This window comes from Bactrocera neohumeralis, chromosome 6 (genome assembly GCF_024586455.1).
Source record: "Bactrocera neohumeralis isolate Rockhampton chromosome 6, APGP_CSIRO_Bneo_wtdbg2-racon-allhic-juicebox.fasta_v2, whole genome shotgun sequence".
Lineage (NCBI taxonomy): Eukaryota > Metazoa > Arthropoda > Insecta > Diptera > Tephritidae > Bactrocera > Bactrocera neohumeralis.
The window spans coordinates 17,326,192-17,348,225 of NC_065923.1; the positions used below are offsets into that span (position 1 = coordinate 17,326,192).

General features: G+C 33.2%; 1 protein-coding gene across 1 annotated transcript in view; it reads left to right on the top strand.

The window, feature by feature from the left end:
• The first annotated feature begins 2,312 nt into the window (after nucleotides 1-2,312).
• LOC126763639 (acetyl-coenzyme A synthetase) overlaps nucleotides 2,313-22,034 on the top strand; it is a 29,817-nt gene continuing 10,095 nt past the window's right edge. The window contains exon 1 of the mRNA XM_050481346.1: nucleotides 2,313-3,005. Within this exon, the coding sequence (XP_050337303.1) occupies nucleotides 2,695-3,005 (311 nt within the window). The 5' untranslated portion in view covers nucleotides 2,313-2,694. The remainder of the gene's footprint in view (nucleotides 3,006-22,034) is intronic.

Below are 22,034 nucleotides of genomic sequence, written 5' to 3' on the forward strand. Positions count from 1 at the left end.
CGAAATATTAAATCCGAGTTTTAGCGTCGATTTACGACAATGGATGAAACATGGCTACATTATTTCACTCCGAAGTCCAATCGACAGTCATCCGAGTGGAATACACATGATGAAACCGCTCCAAGGCGTTGGAAAAACGCAACAGTCGGTTGGGAAGGTAATAGCGTCTGTATTTTGAGATGCGCATGGAACAATTTCTATCGACTACCGTGAAAAAGTAAGAACCATCAACAGCGACTATTACATAGCCAATGTACCGTTTCAAAAGCCAGGGAAAATTATGGTAAAAATCCATGATTTGCTTCCGCATCTACCGAATTCTCGAGACCCCAGTGACTATTTTTCTGCTATTTCTCAAAAGAAAGCTCGGTGGGTATAAAATTTCGAATGAAAAGGAGAGGCATATCTTGAATCAAATGACAAATCGTACCAAACATGTAAGGATGGGCTAAGTTCGGGTGTAACCGAAAGATCAAAGACCGGGAAATTCCTTCAGGTGCTGGCAAAACTTTATATTTAGTATCAATCCGATTCTATCTATTTTATTTATACTATTAACATGCCACATACCAAAAAAATGTTCCCCTGGGTTTCATAAAGTACCTCACATACAATTACCAACCGTGTGGAATAAATTCATTCGGATGTTCAAAAATCCTGGTAATAGTTATATGGGGGCTAAGTCAAGTTTCCCCCATTTTACCCATTTACATGAATTTATTAGAAGACGGGGCTACCCCCACTTTTTAAAAAATTTTTGGCCTACAGGTCCCCCTTGTTACTGCGATTCCCTGTGCTAAATTAGAGATTTATATCGAAAATTATTCGAATGGTATCGAAAAGTAGGAGGGTCCTTATAGTCAGTATATCACCCTTATTTCAGCCAAATAAATGTGTTTTCTATGGTACGTCGGTGACTTTTCAATTGACATGTTACAATCGAAAAACATGAAGATCATTGTGCAGAGACAGATATGCAAAATCAGAAGAAAAAATCAAAGCGATCGAATGATATGATATATAGTTACAACTGCAGCCAATGTCAAAAAGTTTTGATAAAAAACGAGTTTTAAGATAAACTGATAGAGCTGGCTGAACTGAGCGGTTACACTTTAGAAGTCTGCAATTCAAAAACAATTTGATATATTCATTTTGATTTTAGTGTGTTATTTTTAAAAATATAAACTAGCGACATATGCAAAAAATTGTTTTTTTCGAGTTTTTAAAAGCTTAGGGTTGAATCGTAGATTCAAGAATCTTAAAATATTTATAGTAGAACCTCTGGTATACCAAACTTGTTACTAAGGTCGTGACATTTGCTTAGTTTTCGAGGCTTAGACCTCTTTTTACGCAATACTCTACTAGCCTGTAACTGATATAATCGGTTTAAGCTTAGGTTCCTAGATAGTTGGGTCGATAGAGATCTCAAATATCTGACGGAAGACATTATTTTCCAATCCCTAAACCATCGTAGTTAGACATTCGTTTTACATTGCTAAAACAATAGTTACCATAGCATTTGTTTTCAAATTGTAGTTTTAAGGTCATTTCATCCATTCATTTGCAGGGTTTCAATTCAGTAAAATTTAGTAATATTCCTATATAAATTTTAAACGAAAAAAGCTATCAGCAGTCATTCGTAAAGCTGATGAAGGCAGAAAACATTGATTCAAATCATTAAGACTTTGCTTATCAGGCGCGCTTAACCTCAGAACAAAGATTTAATGTTGACGATGAAATGATTTTTAGTGTTAAAACAATAAATAAATAAAAAACTGAAAAGAAGATGACAGCATTACGAACTAAAATGCAAACTAAGATAGTAAATAAGCGCTTCTTTGAAGATTCCACAAACAAATTATTAAAATTGTTTTAATTTCTTTAGGCATACTTTCTATTTCATTATATTTACACTCTTCAAACTCAATTTTACAGCCTACTCTTAAATATCAAATGCCATTTCAATGAGTAGCGAATTTTGGAATTTGTAAATAATGAGCTTTTTTGAAAAGCTACCGCCAGTAGGAAATGCGTAGAGCGCAAATTTGGCAGTGAAGAGATACGTATATAGAATGCTCGCTGAAACGCTGCTAAATATCCACTACTACCTGGCTTTAGGGTTGTTTTGGGGTGAGTGCGGTGCATTTGAGGCATACTATATGGCGCTGCGGAGCACATGCTCCCATGTGTGCTTGCTCTTTGCGCGCAGAGAACCGCTAGCAAAATATGACAATAACAACAAGTATAATAAAAAAGCGAAATGAATAGCGAATAGTGAAAAATCGAAATGGGAATAGCTGTGAGGAATTCAAGTTCAGTACACGCGTAGCGCTCAATCCGTTTGGACGGTAGTGAGAAATAAGCTCGGAAGACGGCAAAACATAATACATAGTATTTGTAATATAATAATAATAACAAACGTTACAACGACCCCAAACGCGATTATTTAATTGCTGACACAAAGGAATCACATTGCAAAAAAAATAATAATTTAAAAAAAATACAAATTTAAATAAAGGAATTAAATAATTATTGTTTTAATAAGGACCGCACAAGCGGAAAATTGATTGTTTTAATTAAAAACGCCTTATTTTCTAACAAAAGTTGAAATAACTAAAAAATAGAAAAGTGTAAGCTAAAAAATAAATCATTTTTTTTTGAGAAATATTATCAGCGCAACTCAAAGTTATCACAATGCCATCGGAAAAATCAATTTACAATCCGAATCCGGCCATTAGCCGTGATGCCTACATATCCAGCATGGCTGAGTATAGAAAATTCTATGAGGAATCATTGGAGAATCCAGAGGAGTTCTGGATGCGCGTAGCCAAACAATTCCATTGGGAAACACCAGCCGATCCAAAAAAGTTCCTGCAATACAATTTTAATATAAGCAAAGGACCAATTTCCATTAAATGGATGGAAGGTGCTTCCACAAACATTTGCTATAATCTTTTAGATCGCAATGTACGCAACGGGCTGGGCGACACTATAGCCTATTACTGGTAAGCCAAATGACAAGTAGAAAAAAATAAGTAAATAAAGAAAGAAAGAAAATAATAAAAAAAATAAGAACCAAAGAAAGTAAAATAAAAAGTAATAATAATAAAGAATATAAATGTAAATGCAATAATAATAAAAATAAAATGTAACAATAATAAAAAATAAATATAAAATATATTAATATTAATGAAAGTAAATATTTATATGTAAAAGTAAACAATAGATAAAGCAGCATATAGAAAAAGTGGCAGGCAAATGTAGGAAATCAGATGATGACGCATTTCAAATGCAGCATTGATTCTGCTTGCGCAAGGATAACGAGCGCCAACCAACACTATAGTTATTTAAACGAATTCGCTTTTGTGCTTACATTTCGTAATTATCGATTTTTCGCGTTGTTGTTACACGAGTATATGAAAGTTGTGAAGGTAAAGCGCAGGCGATATAAACAAAGTGGATATTCGTTGCAATTTGTCGTATCCTGCGACACGTGTAAGAGTATGTGTGTGTGTATATGTTAAGATATACCTGTGTGTGTACATGTCAAGGTATATAAATGTGTGTATATGTTAAGTTATGTATGTGTGTGTTTATGTTAGGATATATCTGTGTGTGTAAGTGTATGAGTAGTTGTGCGCGTGTAGAGTGTATGGCTGCTGGCGTAAGCTTTCACACCATCGCATATTGCTCAATATAAGTTACGTTTGTCGGGGTCAGGCGGATTATTGTCCGCACAATGTCCTTATGCGGCGCGGGTAGGTAAAGTGTAGTACCGTTGTATAGGTTAAGTGTCACGAAGAAATCGTTTTGTAAGCACTGTGTAGTGTTGGCCTTGCAGTGGATATACAATAACGCTTTACAATGGCATACAAAATACATATTTTTGTATTGAAATGCAATTACATAACGGTTCTTAGAAGATGATTACGTTAAAGAAAGCATGGACATTTTTAGCCTTTTTACAAAAATTTGAGGATTTTAATTAATATTTAAGGAGCGTAATGCAAGAAAATGAAGAAAGTGGCATTTACTGTACAAGCAAATGAATTTTAAGCGGTTTTTTTAAGATTTTTATTTTTAATTGCTTAATTTGCATTACTTGAAGTGTTCAAAAGGCATTGATAAGTGCCTCAGACATGCTGCTTGGTTATATCAGCGCCGTGTTTTACGAAATAAAACTGTATACGATTCTATTTTTCTCTAAAAAGAAACGCTTTAGGGGTATCATTAACGGTACTGCTAAAAAATTCTGCTAACTTTTGACAAAATAAGTTATTTGGCTTTGGCAATGTATTTAAGCTTTCCTAGACAACTAAAATATTTTCAAGCGATACATAAGAAGTTGGTAATGCGCTATAAGAATTTGTAAGAATTTTTAAGAATTATGTCAATTACAGCTTGCTTGTATAAAAGTACTAAGTCCAGTTAAATTTTTTTAAACAACTTTCCTTGGGATTTATTATTTATACATATTATAGACTAAATAAATATGCTAAAACCATTTTCAGGCAGATGACGCCTTACATTAGAGATTAGCAAAGCGAATTGGTTGAAAATTTCATTAGTAGTCTATCATTTAAAGGTTATTTGGATAAAATTACTAAGTGGAGTTAGGTTATTTTGTGTCTGACAGCTTCAAAGCGTATTTCAAATCTCGTGGCTGAATTAGGAAAGCGTATTATGTCATTAAAGCATATTATATTAATAGGTAATTATATAAGTGTCAAGCGTCTTCCACTGAGTAGTAGCGATAATTACTGCCGAAACTAATTCGAAAATCGTAAATCATTTTTTAATATTGTATATTACTACCGTATAAATATGCATGCTATGAATCTGACAGTTAAAAAGGGCACTTGACACAACAAAGTTAACCCGTAATGCGTTTTATTCGAAATTAATCACAAGTTATTGTTATGTAACGTAGTTTGTATGCTTTGAACTTAATTAATTTTAATTCTCTATATAAAAAATTTAATGTAGAATAAACCATTTTGGAGTGATTTTTTTATATGTTTTAGATAGCCAGGCTATTAAAATTTACCGTAAAATTTGAGAGTGCTTCTGTGTGCTTACGTCAGAATGCATTTTGCGAATAATAATTCAAGTAAATGTGTTTAGCTGTTAATAGAATAAGAGAAAACGTTATTACTGTAAACTAATCTTCACAAATAAAGACGTTTCCCAACAGAACTTGATTTTGATCGTGCTGTTTGTATGACAATTAGATAATAAAGTGGTCCGATCTGGAAGATTTCTTCAGATATTGTAACGTTGTTCGAGACAATAGTTTATGGCAAATTTCCTGCAGATATTTTACCAAATTAAAAAAATTTTATATAGGGATTTGATTTTGATCAATAATTTTGTATGACAGTTATATGATAAAGTGATCCGATCTAGAAGATTTCTTCAAATATTGTACCGTTGCTCTGGATAATAACCCATGCCAAATTTCGGTAAGATATCTTGTCGAATAAAAAAGTTTTTATATAGGGGCTTGATTTTGTTCGACCATTTTGTATGACTGCTATACGATAAAGTAATCCGATATAGCAGATTTCTTCAAAGATGGTAGCGTTGCTCTGTACAACAATACATGTCAAATTTCGGTAAGATATCTTGTCGAATAAAAAAGTTTTTATATAGGGACTTGATTTTGATCAATAAGTTTGTAAGACAGTTATATGATATAGTGATCCGATCTAGAAGATTTCTTCAAATATGGTAGCGTTGCTCTGTATAACAATACATGTCAAATTTCGGTAAGATATCTTGTCGAATAAAAAAGTTTTTATATAAGGTCTTGATTTTGATCGAACAGTTTGTATGGCAGCTACACGTTATAATGGTCCAATATAGAAGATTTCTGCAAATATTGTAACGTTGTGTTGAACAGTAATCCATACTAAATTTCGAGACGATATCTTGTTAAATAAAAAAGTTTTCTATATAAGGACTTGATTTTGACGGAACAGTTTGTATGGCAGCTATATGCTACAGTAGTCCGATCTGAACAATTTGTTCGGAGATAATACCGTTGCCTTAGACAATAATTTGTGTCACATTTCGTAAAGATATCTTGTCAAATGTAAAAGTTTTTCGTACAAGAACTTGATTTGGATCAGTGGTTTGTATGACAGCTATATGCTATATTGATCCGATTTCAACAAATGAGCAGCTTCTTGGTGAGATAAGGACGTGTGAAAATTTTCAGGTCGATATCTCGAAAACTGAGGGACTAGTTAGTGCATATAAAGATAGACGGCCATAGCTACATCGACTCAGTTCGTCAAGTTAGTTTTATTCCACTAACTTATTAATTAAAAAAAATGACCATTTCAAGTTTTCTGTTGATAAATGTGCTTCAAATGTTATGATTGTTTTACAAAGTTGCAATTATTATGAACTTCAGAAATTTTACTTTAAATTTTACTCAAAATCAAAAACCCTTGCAGGAAAATTCCCAAGCTTTGAACTGGTTCGGTACTTCTGCACCGAGCAACATTATTAGTTTGCGTCCAGCCCCTTTGTTATCTGTGAGTTTAATTTTTCGCTAACATTTTATATTTAATATATTCGAAATACTATATAAAGTCATGCATAACCAGTTTTCAAAATCATTTGTTGGTATAAATTTGGCGAAATTGCTCGTGCCCGTTTTCCTATAAGGTATTGCGCCGTGTTCTACTTATTGTTAGTATGCATAAATACATTTGAAATATAGTATGTATAATTGACCCGAAGTCGCATATATTTTTGTTTATTTTTTATTTTTTGCTTTCAAAAGAAAAAGCTCACTTTATGGAAATTTGAATTCTTTTTCATTTCCTATGCTTTGTGCGATTCGCCATTGTCAATAATTTCCCTTGACTTTGTTTTCGAAAACTGGTTTTGCATTGCAATAATACGAAAATACTACTAATATTGAGTTTTAAGTATTGGAGGTGAACGGATTTTAAAGCTTTTCAATTCTTGCTTTATCATAACAATGCGGAAAATATATACAGTGGCGGCGAAATTTGCTGCTGCTTAACCTATTAGCCCTATTCTCTTATGTCTAACATACGAATGTATGTCAGTAATAAATAGCCATAAGGAAATTATTAGATAATCGAAAACTACTAACTCTCAAAGAGAAAAATATCAATTTCTCACTATTCGAAAAGAAAAAAAATTATCGAAATTTTTAGAATTTTATAGCTCTGAAGAATAATAAGATTTAAAATATCAACGTGTCATGCAGACAGCTGTTTTGTGCTCCCTAACTTCTTCTGGCAGAAATTTTTCCAGCAGCAACCCTTCTCTGAGCAGAAGAGCTTCACAACGAAGTCAACTGTCATTTTACCCATCAATTTTCTCTAACTTTGGCAGAAAATTGAGCTCACGAATAACGAACAACGAAATCTGACAATTTGTATTTTGTATCAGTTACACGAAAACCGATTGGGAATGCCCTTTTTGTGCATTTCCTTATTCTATTTTTGTGCTGTCTAAGTGAGTTACAGTTATTGTAATTAAGTTATTAATTATAAAAGCTCGTTATTCGAATATTTGAATATATAATATAGAATAGGTGTAATGCACAGTGAATTCATAAATACATTTATAAATCTATGCACATATCTAATTGCCTTGGATTAAAAAATACAAATGCAAATTAAATGTCTGCAGTTATTGTGATAATGATGCAGCCGACAAACTATATTCAACAAATAGCTAAACAACAATTAAATGTGAGAGAAATATATTCACACTTTTTGCAAAGAGAACTTGTATGAATGAATGATGAATTTCTGAAATGAAATCCGACTAAAACGGTTGAAGCTTGAAGGCTATCATCTGATCAAATTTGAACTGGACTAGTTCGTTTGACGCGCGTAAACCGACTGAAGTTTGATCTCTCTACGTCAATAAGTTTGTGTTTGGCAACTGCTTGTTTACAATGGGAAAAGTTTGTCTGACGATTTTTAGCATGGGAAAAAGTCTAAAACAGTCTGCAATGGAATCATGGAATGGAAGTTCCGTTGCTAATACAACGTCAAGTATTGTCAATGTAGAACCATACCTTCATCAAATGCATCATTACTTGTGATGTAAATCCACGTCGTCCAAATTTCTAACAATAGAGTTAATGACACTTCAAAAATGAGCAGAAACCGAAAAAAACCAAAATTAGCTGAAGGCTTGAAGGCCATCCTAACAGAATCTTGAAACAAGTGTGTAGAAAATTGGATTAATCGTTGATACTGACATATTTGCATTGACACAAAGAAGTATATTTTAAATGATAAGGATATTTAAAGAATAATACATTTTTTTATTAAAATAAGTGAGAATGAAATTTTTGTCAGTCCGGATCAAATTTGATCAGACGTTATAAGTCCTATAAAGAGTTTAGATTTACTCTTAAGTGCACATTCCAACATATTAAGTCTGGCACTCTCTATCAGTAAACACTTGACGGTTTCACATTTTAAATGAAATAAGTAAGGAAGGGCTTTCATCCGGGTCTCAAATCCAGCGCACAACCTCGCTAGGCAAGTAGTATAAAGGTTTATTCACATTTACTTGTATATAGCGAGCTGCTCGTTTCAAGATGGACACCCGCTCGCAACCGTACCTCTGGTGAACAGATGCTGCAATTAGACTTAAGCGAACCCTTAAACCGAATATGTTGGAGTGGCTCCGTTAAACCTTTGAAGGGTTTTGATTCAGCAACCACCAGTGGAAACAGTGAAAGCTGACGTTCACTCAGTTGGAGAGATCAGGTGAAGAAGCACCTGGCTGCCCTTGGTGTCTCGAATTGCCGATAAATAGCGAAAAGAAGAACCGTAAGCGGTGTCTACGCCAGTAAAGAAGAAGAGAGAAGAGCTACGGGTGTAACCGAACATTTTCTACTCTTGCAACTTGACAGGATCAAAGTCAGGGAAATGCTTTCAGTTGCATAATATTTGTAAGTTATATCGGGTCAAGGGCAAGTTTTCAACCGATTTTAATCTTTTTAGGCACAAAGACGAACCGTTATTAGAAAACACGCTCTCTTAATTAGATTAAGAAAACTCACATATTCAACGATATTTGCGGCATAAATTCGAACAGAAGTTTGAAAATCTTTATATTAGATATTATATGGGGATAAAGAAATTATTGATCCAATTGAAACCATCTTTTCTGCACGGACATATTATTATTAGAAAATAATTTCTTCGAATTTCTTTAATATACCCCAGATATGGAGCGATATTTTCCATAAAAACTCAACTTAGGCACTGGGGACCACATATTCGGTATCTGGAGGCTTGAATACTTTTGATCCGATTTGGACAAATTTGTGACATAAGGTGGTCTACTTTAAGCGCACTATTGGCGCAAAGTTTTATACCGTTAGTGCTTACTACGCATTCTAGAAGAGGAGTCAAGAAAGAATCGAGTGGAATTTAAAATTGGGTTATATGGGAAGTAGATGTGGTTGTAGTCCGATTTTGTTTGTTTTCCCACTGGAACATAGGAATGTCAAAATTACATTATATACCACGTTTGGTCGATATCGGTGGATTAGGTCCTGAGATATGTATTTTCGCCGAAATGTGGGCGGTGCCACGTCTACTGTCCATTTTTGAGCCCGGCTAGTACAAAATCCACTCGTTCACACATTATGGCCAAGTAACACGTGTAGCAAGTTTCATTAAGATATCTTAATTTTTACTCAAGTTATCGTTTGTACAGACGATCACTCGGATCTCAACTCGTCTCATCATCCTGATCGTTTATATATATACATATGTAACGCTATATCTAACTGCCTTAGTTTTAGCTGATACGAACAACACTTAGGTGAACAAAACCAATATACTCTGTAGCAACATGTTGCAAGTGTATAAAAAACATTAAATAGTGTGCTATATTGAATTTCCGTAGTGTGTTTAAGCAAATGATAGGCACTTACAATATTTAAGTTTAGTTTAAGTACGAAGACCCTTTTATAATGAGTGTTAATTAGATAATGTCTGCGACTTGGTCTACACAAATATTAACGACATGATAATGCGTTCACATAACAATTACAAACATATATTTTCATATACATATATGCATCTAAGCATACATATGTACATATGTATTTGTTTATGTGACACTAAGTGAGTTCTCACACATTATAAATTTTATTTTGCAAATGAAGTGAGTTTTTTGCAAGCAATTTTTTCCTCTTATCACTTTAAATTGATACTTTCTGTTACTTCACAATGAAAGAGAAAGAGTATATACTATATTTTCAACAGATAATTATATTCGAGTAAATATCGCTATATTTATACACTTATTTTTACGCGTGTTTCTGTAGTATATATTGTTTGTATGTATGTAATTATGTTTGAACTTGTTAACGTATAAAATATTTTTGAGAATTATTCACAGGGGGTGCAATTGATTGCTCGCTTAGCGCAATTTTTTTAATTATTTATGTGTATTTTTCTAAAGTTATATATTTGTTTATATAAAGTTCATTTATTTGTCTAAGAAGCCCTTAAATAATATTGGAAAAAGAAGTAAGCAAGCGTTTAAGTTTAATTCCGAATGAAAAGAGCTTTTCAGACGCTTAAAATACCACAAATACTATTTTCATGATCTTCTTGAATAACTTCGATCCATTTTCTGTATATTTAACCGTTAATCTCTATAATTTGAACGCTGTTTAGTCCCTGTTGTAAGTCTATCGTACTTTATATGCCACTCACTCTTAGCCAGCAGGCCAAAATTTGGCCTAAACCTTCACTAAAAACCATATTCTTTAAATTAATTCCATAACCGGTTATGTATAATACAGTTTAGTTGAAATTGCGAAACAAACACTAACCACTTTTCAAGTCACCCTCGTATATTACTCTACAAACATTAATAAGTGCTGATATTGCAGCGACTTTGTGAATACAAATGTAAATACTTGTATATTTGTATTTGTGTGACGACAATTCTTCACAATCTAATTATGCAAATATGTATGTATAGTACTTACATATATATACGAAGTGATTGTTGTATAAAATGTTGCTCAAATGTATCTCTATATTTGATTTAGTCGGAGGCATGTCTCGTAAATGCACTCCGGATACTCGCACTCATGGATAAATGGTGTGACTATAAATGCTATACATACATATGTACATATTAGACTGGAAGTATGCATAAAATTAAATATAGAAAAAATAGGTGTGAATATGTATAATTAATAATAGGTGTGTGATAAAAGGTGTGAACGAAAAGTAAGTTGATTATTATTATAATTTTTTTTTTAATTCTTTAATACTAATGTTGGCCCCAGCAAACTATCCACTGAGATACAAAATTCTTATTTTCACATTTCGATAGCATATACCTTTTGAAATAACATATTAAAATTTTAAATCGATAACTGAAATAGTTCTTGAGTTACAGCCTTTTAAAGTGTGGCTGTTCAGTTCAATCAGCTTCATCAGTTTATCTTTAAAAGCGTTTTTTTCGAAACAACATTTGTCGAATTTGCTGAAATGGTTACTGGGAGACAAATAACCGATTACTAACAAATAAATAGATCATTGGACGGGCATATTTATATTTCGGGAAGGAACTTTTATTTAAGTTGCAGCCACAGGGAAGGTCGGGATCACTACAGCAGTGAAGGACATTTTTTCGCCGCCGTCGAAGATCGCATGTAACTCGAAAAATATTTAATTTTTTCTTATATCTATAAATAGTATCCAGTCAGCAGGTATTGATTCTGCTATACAAAGCTGGATCAGAAGCCTTTTGACTTCTAGACAAATAATAGCAGAATTGAACGACGCTAAAGTGACCAAGAAGGTCTGAAGAGCTACTCCGCAAGGTGGTATGCTATCTCAGCTTCTATGGAAAGTATTGGTGAATAAATTGCTAAGAAACTTGGACGGCAAAGCCCCTAAGATGGTGGCATAGTGGTTAATATTGGCTAGGTGTCTACAGACCATTAGCAGTATTATGTCCACCACTCTCAATACAGTCCAGATGTGGGCATCGCAAGCGAGTCGGGGTTTGAAACCGGTGTAAACGGATCCGATTGTGTTCAAATGAAAGCACAAAATTCCTTTATGGAGGTTTCCTTCAGTGAATGGGACACAACTCTCTCTCAAGACCTACCTTAGGGTAGGCTTGGACAGCAAACTGTTGTGGAAACACAACTTGAAAGAAAGAAAGAGAAAAACTAGCAATGCTTTATATGCGTATAGGCAGATGCTCGGCACAACCAAAGGAGACTCTCTCTCTTTCATGCATTGGTGCTACACAGCTATTGGAAGACCAATTCTGCTCTACGGTGCAATAATATGGTGGACAGGCGTATGGAAATCCACCTACCGGAAGCCATTTTTATTATTTTAATTTTTCTTTTTTGTCATATGTCCTTGTGAACAGGTTTCTCTATATACTAGAGCACTGTATTCAACGGAAAAGTGCGCAAAACCTAGATATTCATTCGAGTTTGACGTATTTTTTGGACGTGGATCTTTTGAATTTTCCAATAGGAATATGGAATATTGTTTTCCTATAACCATATAATCATAATTCGTTAACAGTTATAATCATTCTGAGCAGATTTGAGTAGTCATAAACGTCACTTCTTCTGCTGTAATTCATATATTTTCACGCTTCTTCAAAGTTTTCACCAGTTCTTGACATTTTGGGGTCTCCAAAAAATTGGATTGATATTCTTTGAACCATTTATTTACAATAGAAAATCGACAAGCACAAATAAAAAATACATAAAAAGTTTAATTTTCCATAACCCGCTTTATTTCAAAGCCTCCTAACCTTTTGGACACACCTCGTACATTGCGTTCCACCGCATGTTTATAGAATACAAATGAAATGCCGGCATAAAGTAAGGTGATAAAACATAGACAAAACACTGCACCGGTAAAAAAGTAAAAAATCTTTAATCTAAGATTACGGTAATGATTACTTAAGCGGATTCGAAACGTTAGAGTGTCTAACAGCTAAGCTAATAATTAGCTTATAAGTAGCAGGCGTTGACGTCAGGTTATAAATTAAATTTCAGTTTTTATATTATATGTTATTAAAATGTGTTAAAATTGCAATCTTTGCACCTTTTTACAACTTATTTTATTAAATGTTTAAGTAATTAGTAATATAATAAAATAGCAATATAATAATTTTCTTGCTAATGTTTATTTACACTAGGAAAATAATTTCGCCTACGAAATCCATTAATATGTGTAATAAAAGTAAAACCCTTGACACTGAGTTACGGTATTCGCAGTTATACTAAGTCAACACCCGAACACGCCTACATTCGCATTCGATTATCAGCTGATTTGTTTTGAGGTTTTGCTTGGTTGCGGTTTGAAGATTTATGACAACTTGAAAACTAAATTATTATTCGCCGTTGATAAATACTTTTTAAATGCTTTTCTGCTAGACTTGCTCGTTATCATTGTATATTAATTATAAATCGAGAAACAATGTGCATTTAATCGAGAAACATTTAATCTGACTTTGTGGCTTATGAACTATTGAAAAATATATAATAAAAAAAATTGAAAATTCAGAATATCATAATATATAAGGAACAATCTTTTTCCTATTCACTGGTCAAAAATTTACATGAAAGAGTAACAGAAAAGTATTTCAAAATAATCCATTACCATATAGTATAAAAATACCTCATTAAAGTGTTATAATAGCTGGTAAACTTTGTCATTTCTAAAATAAACGTCTAGAATATATGTCTAGAATTGTCTAGAATATATTATCAATAACTTGAAGAAAATCAAAATTTGGCAAAATGGATCATTAAAAATGGTGAATTTTCTCCTAAAATGTTGGTCGTTTTTGGCCTACCTAACGGCTTTACTTAAGAAGGCTGTAACTCAAATAAATATTTGAAAAATTATTAACAATTTTAGTATGTTATTTTTAAGAGAAATATGAAAACAAATCAAACTAGGTGTGCTCTAAAAATTAATTACAATTGTTTATAGAAAAAAATCTAACCTAACCTACAAATAATCCCAATACAGTTGCCTGATTGCTTGGACAACTGGTATGGATCATCCGATTTCATACTCTCCAACACTGCATGAATCGAAGAGGGCTTTTATTTGATTATACAGTTCTTGTAATTTATACCAGTTGTTTGTTCGATTCACTTCTCTTCTAGCTTGCAATACTTGGCGAATCGAAGAGAGTTTATATTTGATTATACCAGTCTTTATAATTTATGCTAGTTGTTTGGCTGATTCATATTATAGCTCGCTCCATACGCTTCTCTCCAATGGGGGTCGAATCGACGGCGAATTCTAATTGATTATACCAGATATTATAATTTTATACCAGTTTTTTGAACTGTTCTTTGTATAGCTCGGTCAGTTCATTATTCTCCAACACTCGGCGAATCAAAGAGAGCTTATAATTTATTATACCAGTTCTTATAATTTATACCAGTTGTTTGGCCTATTTATTTGCAGTATATATCCTTCTATTTGATTATCTCTCCATAAATACCAGTGGGCAATCGAAGACAATTTTTCGCTAACTTTATACCAGTTTTTGGTTTACCAGTTAATTATATATACTCATTTTTATTCGTTATTCTATAACATTCGGTGAATCACAGATAGCTTTTATTTTATTATACCAGTTCTTATAATTTATACCAGTTGTTTTGGCCGATTCATAGTATATTTTGTTAAATTCACTACTCTCCAACACGTGGCGAATCGCATAGAGCTTTTATTTATTTATTTGCTTATCTTCCAGTCTGTATTATTTATACCTGTCTTCAAAGTTTGGTGAATTAAATACAGCTATGTATGTATAGCTAAAAGCTTTCTATTTGCTTATACAGTATATTTCCACCAGCCTAATGCCTAGTATAGACATACAGACACACACAGTAAAATCTCAGCTAATCAATTACTAATCGACTGAGAATGCCTTAAGTAAACAAAAGGTCTAATAGTTTTGCTAGCCAAGCGGTGGCAATTCAATAATTTTCAAAATTGTAAAATCACTTTAATTCATTAATACTTCCCAACATGCACGCATGTATGTATGTACTATATATACATATTTATGTATGGACATTTGTATTTATGTTATTAAATTTGCACATCAGGCCACCTTTCATTACTCTACAAAATTTCTAAAACACGCAAAGTGCTTGAAAGCTCAGACAGCAAACACAATCTATGTACATACAACTGTTAACACGTTTCACATGTTCATATGTCTAAAGTGCTGCGTTCTCGTCCACATTAATGTGCTTCGGCAATCGGTAAAACAAATCTCCGAGAGTCTCAGTGTTGATTTTACAAATACTTGTTTGTTTACTTTTGAGATTTTTTATTAGCACTTATGACACCTGCCTACAGACAATATTTTTTTATAAACAGCCTAAGTATTTTTTAAAAAGTGCAAAGTTTCTATTAATTAGATGCAATTTTATGATTTAGACTTTTGGTGAAATTGTATTTGAGTGTGCAAATGTAAGATTGTGGCAAAAGGCAAAGCGATTATAGTTCAAAGGCTATCGCTGCAGTTGAAAATGAGAGATTTTTTCACTTTTTTCTTGTGAGGATTTTTTTATTTATACCGGTAAAATATATATGTATGTATAAATAAGCTAGTTAGTCCTGAAAAATATTTAAGAGTTCACTTTTGATTGATTTTAATATGTAAATATGGAAAAGTCGGAGACAATATCACCGAACTCTGAAATGATGCTGATAAAATAAACTTTGGCAATATATTCTGAGAGTATATCTACTAAAAGAAATTGAATTTCTCTCCCTGAGTTATTATTAAATATATGTACATATGTACATATATTTGAGTGCTAAAAAAATGTATATAAAATTATGGGTATTCTACCATTCTTTGAAAACATCTTTATTAAAAGGATCTTTATTGATAACGGCGATTCTAGGAACTCTTGTTTCGTCAGATAGCCTATAAGTACAGAATATACTTACATATATGATCAGTGTAATAAGCTATGTATGTATATCGACTCTCGGTTTTTGAGATATAGATCTGAAATCTTAGTCACGTCCAATTCTTCTCGTCAAACTGAAGAATTGGACCGAATCGGCGATATTGGACTATGTATGGAAAACTTTTTTATTTGATGAAATATATTCACGAAATTCTGCATAAATTATTGTCCAAGGCAGCGCTACATTCTTCTAATATTTTGTTCAAATCGGACTTGTATATCTTATATGTAGCTGTTATACAAACTGATTGATCAAAATCAAGATTCAAATATTTGTATATCCTTTTTATGCTATATGCCGAAGTTAACGGTTTTTCTCGTTTTAAGGGGGGTATTCCAGTCCAAAAAAAAAAAAAATCTTTTTCAAAGCTTAATTATTCGGGAACATGCCTACAAGAGGATTTTTAAATTTTTTATTTCTGTGATATAGGAATTCCGGACCCGGCATCCATACTCATTCGCCCGAAACTGAAACTTTAAACGCTTTTTCACAAAATAGTTTTCAAAACGGTACCCAAAAATTTTCAGGATTTGCTGAATTGATTTACCTGCAAATTTATAATCTTCTTAATAGACTTGTCTATATCTGGAACTAGCCATATTTCCAAAACTTAATTTTTGCTATCTAAAAACAAATCGAAACAGTCAAAATATATGACACGTGAAATTTTTTTTCCATCTTTAACGTGCTTCCGGTTGGTTTTACACCTTAAAGTATTTCCCTGGCTTTGATTCTTGCAAGTTGCAAGTGTATAAAATGTTCGGTTGCACCCGGACTTAGCCCTTCCGTACTTGTTTTTTTTTTATGTTTTTTGTACACTTGTAATGTTCTTAAATAACAAAAACATATGGAAGTTAAAAATATTAATTGCCTTTTCTACGACACTTATAAAATTACTTGAAATTCAGAATATCAACAATTTAAACACATATACCGATACTTCACCTAACCTAAACGTAATTCTTTCGTGAGCCACAACATTACACATTACCCGCCGGTAGTGTCGCCATGCGAATCACGCGATCAACATCGTCCCATTCTTTGCAGCCAATTGGAGAGCGTAGACGCATCATCTCCACTCTACAACACATTTACAAACACACATAAGTATAGGGTATACTCATATTGTGAGTATTGGCTTGTCTAATAAATAGGTATGAGCGCATATAGTACGCATGCCGGTTTTTTTCTTTACTGTTTGATTACTCACATCAGTCAGAATAGCCGAATTTTTGCAAAGCCAACAAATTTCATTAACACGAGAGAGATTTCAGCAATCCGGCAAAGTGAAATTTCTCATTAAAAGCACAAAGCTCTTTAGACAAATGGAAACTCTCTTAACAAACTGCTGATCCGCTAACATTTCATAACAACTCAAATAGTCATGCATAAACATACATATGTACATATAGATATGCATATACATACACTATGAGTATATTGGAATATCAGTTTTGCTTGGTAATGAAAGAACACTACTATTTTTGCTTGCCTTTAAGTGTGTCCATCAAAAGTCTCTTGTAAAAGCTGTTTGTTTTGCTTGTGCTTTCCACTGGCTTACGCGTGGCGGGAAAATACCAACATATGTACATATAAGTATATGTATGTATGTATGTGCCCATTTGTTGGACGGCTATATCAATTTGATAAGACTAATTCACAATTTTTTTATTGAGAAGCTCGTGAGTTTTACGTATAAACAATACAGTTTATACGCCGCTTTTGGAGATATAACCATGAAAAATATGATAATATACATATGTACATACATATATGTGAAAAATATATATACATATGTATATAACAGGTTAGTTTAAAAGTCCCTGGCCTACCGTACTAAAGCACATTTTTTGGCAAAATTCGTGTTTTTTGTTTATTCCTCATAGTTCTTTTTAAGGATGATACACTGATTAAAGCGACCCTCCCAACTTTACGATACCATTTTTGCAGTAGGACTTGTCTTTTGTTCAAAATAATCCTCAGTTTCGGCGGTCATCTCTGCATTCGACGAAGATTTCTTACCAGCGAGCATTCTTTTGAGATCAGAGACAGGAAATACTCGCTGGGGGCCAGATACGGAGAATACGGAAACAATTAGAAGCCAAATTCATGAATTTTTGCCATCATTTTCACTGACTTGTGACACGGTTCATTGTTTTGGTGAAACTGCACTTTCTTTTTTTTCAAATGCGGCGGGTTTTCAGCGACTTCGTTTTTCAAACGGTCCAATAAAGCTACGTAGTAGTCGCTGTTGGTGGTCCTTTCTTTTTCAAGATAGTCAATAAAAATTATGCGCAACCTAAAATACAGACGCCATATCCTTCGCAGCCGATTTCTGCGTGTTTCCACGCTTTGGAGCGGGTTCATCGTGTGCAGTCCACTCGGACGACTATCGATTGAACTTCGGAGTAAAATGTTGAAGACATGTTTCATCCATTGTCACACATCGATGCAAAAATTCGACTTTATTACAATTTAACATATCCAAACACTGCTTCGAATCATCAGCTCGTCGTTGTTTTTGGTCAAAAGTGAGCTCACTTTGTAGAGAGCCTTCTCATACCAAAACATTTAAGAACGATATGATATGTACGTTTAGTTGATATCTTTAGAGGGCCTGCTATTTCCAAAACTTCACTTTACGGTCATCCAAAATAATTTAGGAATCAAAACTCTTTTTGATGTTTTCGTCGGTAAAAACCTCTTTTGGTTATTCACCGCGTTCACCGATTTCGGTTCTCTTTCACCACGTCTTAGCATACTAATCGTCGAGAGTTGATTTTCCTGGGGCAGTGTGAGGAAACTCGTCATTTAGCCCAGTTTTTGCAGTACTGCATTTTTCCCTTCAAAAATTAATGTTTTATCAATAGGTAAGGATCGAAGAACTGGTAAAAAAAACTAGTTTTGGACAAAATGGCGGCTTCGCAAAAAAGTTGTTTTGTGAAAAAATTCACACTTCAGGGTGGCTTGAAAATAATTGTATAAATCTTATTCATCTAATCCCAAAGTAAAAAAAATAAGTGTTTTAGTTAAAACCTTAACTTTGAACTTGGACGAAGCCAAAAAAAATTGAAATTGGATTTTGACAGACATTTTTACAAAACATTGAAAATTTCAGGGAAAATTTCGCGACATTGTTTTCTAAATAGTTTTAATTGAAAAAAATTTGTATCTCAAAGACCTGTGTAAAATTTCATGAAGATCAGTTGAGTAGTTCGCGAGAAATCCAACCGACTTCAAAAACACAGTTTCGAGAAAAACTCGTTTAAAGACGGCGCACAAGTTCTGAAGGCTGTATCTCCGAAACTATTACTTGGAAACAACTTGAAAATTTAGGAGAATATTCTAGAGGTGTTGTAGAATTTAACAAGACAATAAAAATAATCGATTTTTTGGAACCCGTAAACCCATGTAACCACTTAGATTTCGTCAACAGTTTGAAAGCACTCCTCTTCCACCCGAAAGACATGATAAAATCCGACGCTCGTTCAAAGGCATATAAAATTACCGCTGCATACCGGGTGTAAAAATTAATATGGCCTAATAAAAGGTGTTGTTCCTATATATAGATTTATTAATTGGCTAAAAACACACTAATTTTATAAACTAATATTTGTAATGCAATTGCTTACATATGCATATACATTTGTTCGAACTGCGTAGGTGCATTTGAGCGGCATTACTTTCATTGATGTTTTGTACATATGTATGTACATATGTATGCCGATATATTTATAAATAAACATAAATATAAAATTAGCAAATATTTGTTCAGCTTGTGTAATGGCGCAGAAGTAAATCACCATCAAGTTATAGAATACAATTTTATAGGAATTCGAAACGACTATTAAAATTTTAGATTTAATTGATATTAAATTTGTATCTAACAGGTTGAAAAGTATTTGCTATAAAGAGCGATTTTCTGATATCTTTAAACTGTTTTAGTAGAAAACGATTTGATTTTTTGCTTAAATAGGCTTAAGATTCGGCAATTAACCCTTCATTGCACCTAATTCCTTTCTAGCCAGTATTATCTTGTGATGTGAGGGCATGAACTATTACTTTACCAGCAGATCATTGTATTTTTTCACACTTTATATTCACTTTAACGCACGCAGTCTTTTCTGATGACTGTCCATTGAACTTCGGTATAAATTGATGCAGCCATGTTTCACTCATTGCCCCATGCCGATGCAAAAAATCTGATTTAATGAGATTGAAAAACTCGAAGCACTGCACGGTGTCATCAATTCTTGAAAGATTCGTTCAACATGTCTCTCTGATATCTTCAGAGAGTCGGTTATAGCGATCAACTTCATTTTCGGGACACGCGAAAATATTTTGTGTCGTCTTTCAGACTTCTAATGGGTCTATCGTCTGCGATGCTCATATGGCCTCTACGTTAATTAACAAATCATTTGCGAATGGTTGTCTGCCTGATACAGAGTCTGGGTATCACTAATCAAGCCAATTTTTGGAGTCAGCAGCATATTTTTCTTAATGAATACGCGAAATTTCCTTTTTATCCTTTTTTTCCGAAATATCAAAGTTCTGGTTACTCAAAATGCTTTATCACACGAATCAATTGTGATTTTTATAGAGATAGTTAGGTCTAACTATAACTTTTCAGCCAGCTCGTAAGCCCAAGCTAAGTGACTAATACTACTAACTACTTCAGAAAGTATTAACATTATAATACAGTGATCTCTGTTTTCACCCAACACTCTCAACTTACTTCTGTTCTTTTAAAATATTTTCAAGCAAGGTCGAAAAAAGGTCGAAAGATAAAGTGAGGTGAAGCGTTTAAGAAACGTAGGTGATCTCAACATACTAAATGACAGTATTTACTTCATAAAACAGCGATTAACTTCGGTGCTCGATGTATGTATGCCTCTATACAAGCTTTTTGAGAGCATGAAGAGCTCTATGAGAGCTTGAGCTTGGAATTTATCAGCAACTCTCTATAACTACTCTAGCTAGGGTCTGGCAATCTAACTCTCCATATCATACATAAAGATGATATGATGACATTTATATACAAATCTACACTGTACCGTTTCACTCATATTGTAACACAGCTGTTGAGTAAAAATTAAAAAAATTTATTTCCAAAAAATAAAAGAAAAATCACGAATGACGAATTAATCGTCATAAATATAAGACACCTTCGTGTGGGCGGCGTAAATCATTAAAGCTTTAGCATTAACTCTTAATAGAGATTAAGGGCTATTAACTGCAGCGGCATATAATTATATAAAAATAATCGTATACGTTTTGTTGTTTTTAAACGTTCTCATGAATATAAGTCTATCAGACATGCATACATATGTACATACAAACATGTTATTGTTTAGAAGTTGTAGACTAAGCGTCGTCAGTGGGTCTATAAAGCTTTTATTGCTCTTTTTCTTATATTGGTTGGACATTCAAAAATATGGGTAGCTGGTTTAGCTTGCTTTTATTTTCTTGGTGAAGGTCTATTAGCCATAAATTACTCAGCAGTGCTATTTCATTAGTCTGATTTTTTTAGATACCGCTTCTTCTGCACTTTCTAGCATTATTAATAGAACTTTATTTTTTTTGCCCACACGTTTCAATTCACATTTCAAAGCGAACTTTGCTTGCATACGTAACGTAACGTTGACACATTTTGCGTTTTGTTCATATGGTCAACTGAGTTTTTTTACCGCAAAAAGTCTATGCGAAGTTGTTTATAATTAACAGGTGATTAAGAAAATTACCTATCAAGGTATCGTAAAATATTGTTTCACCACATATCTATATTCAAGTGCAATTATTAATTGGGTGACATCAGTTTAGTTTAGGCTTGTTTTTCACAATATTACTATGTGATCTTTTTGTACGAGTAAATTTCCCGACACTCTAAAAAAGTATAATAGTCCATTACACTTAAGACATCTATTTGGATACATAGATCCAAGGGCCTTTATCCTGCGTCTATAGACTGCCGGGAGGTCTAGCAACAGGTGCTTGGAGCATCCA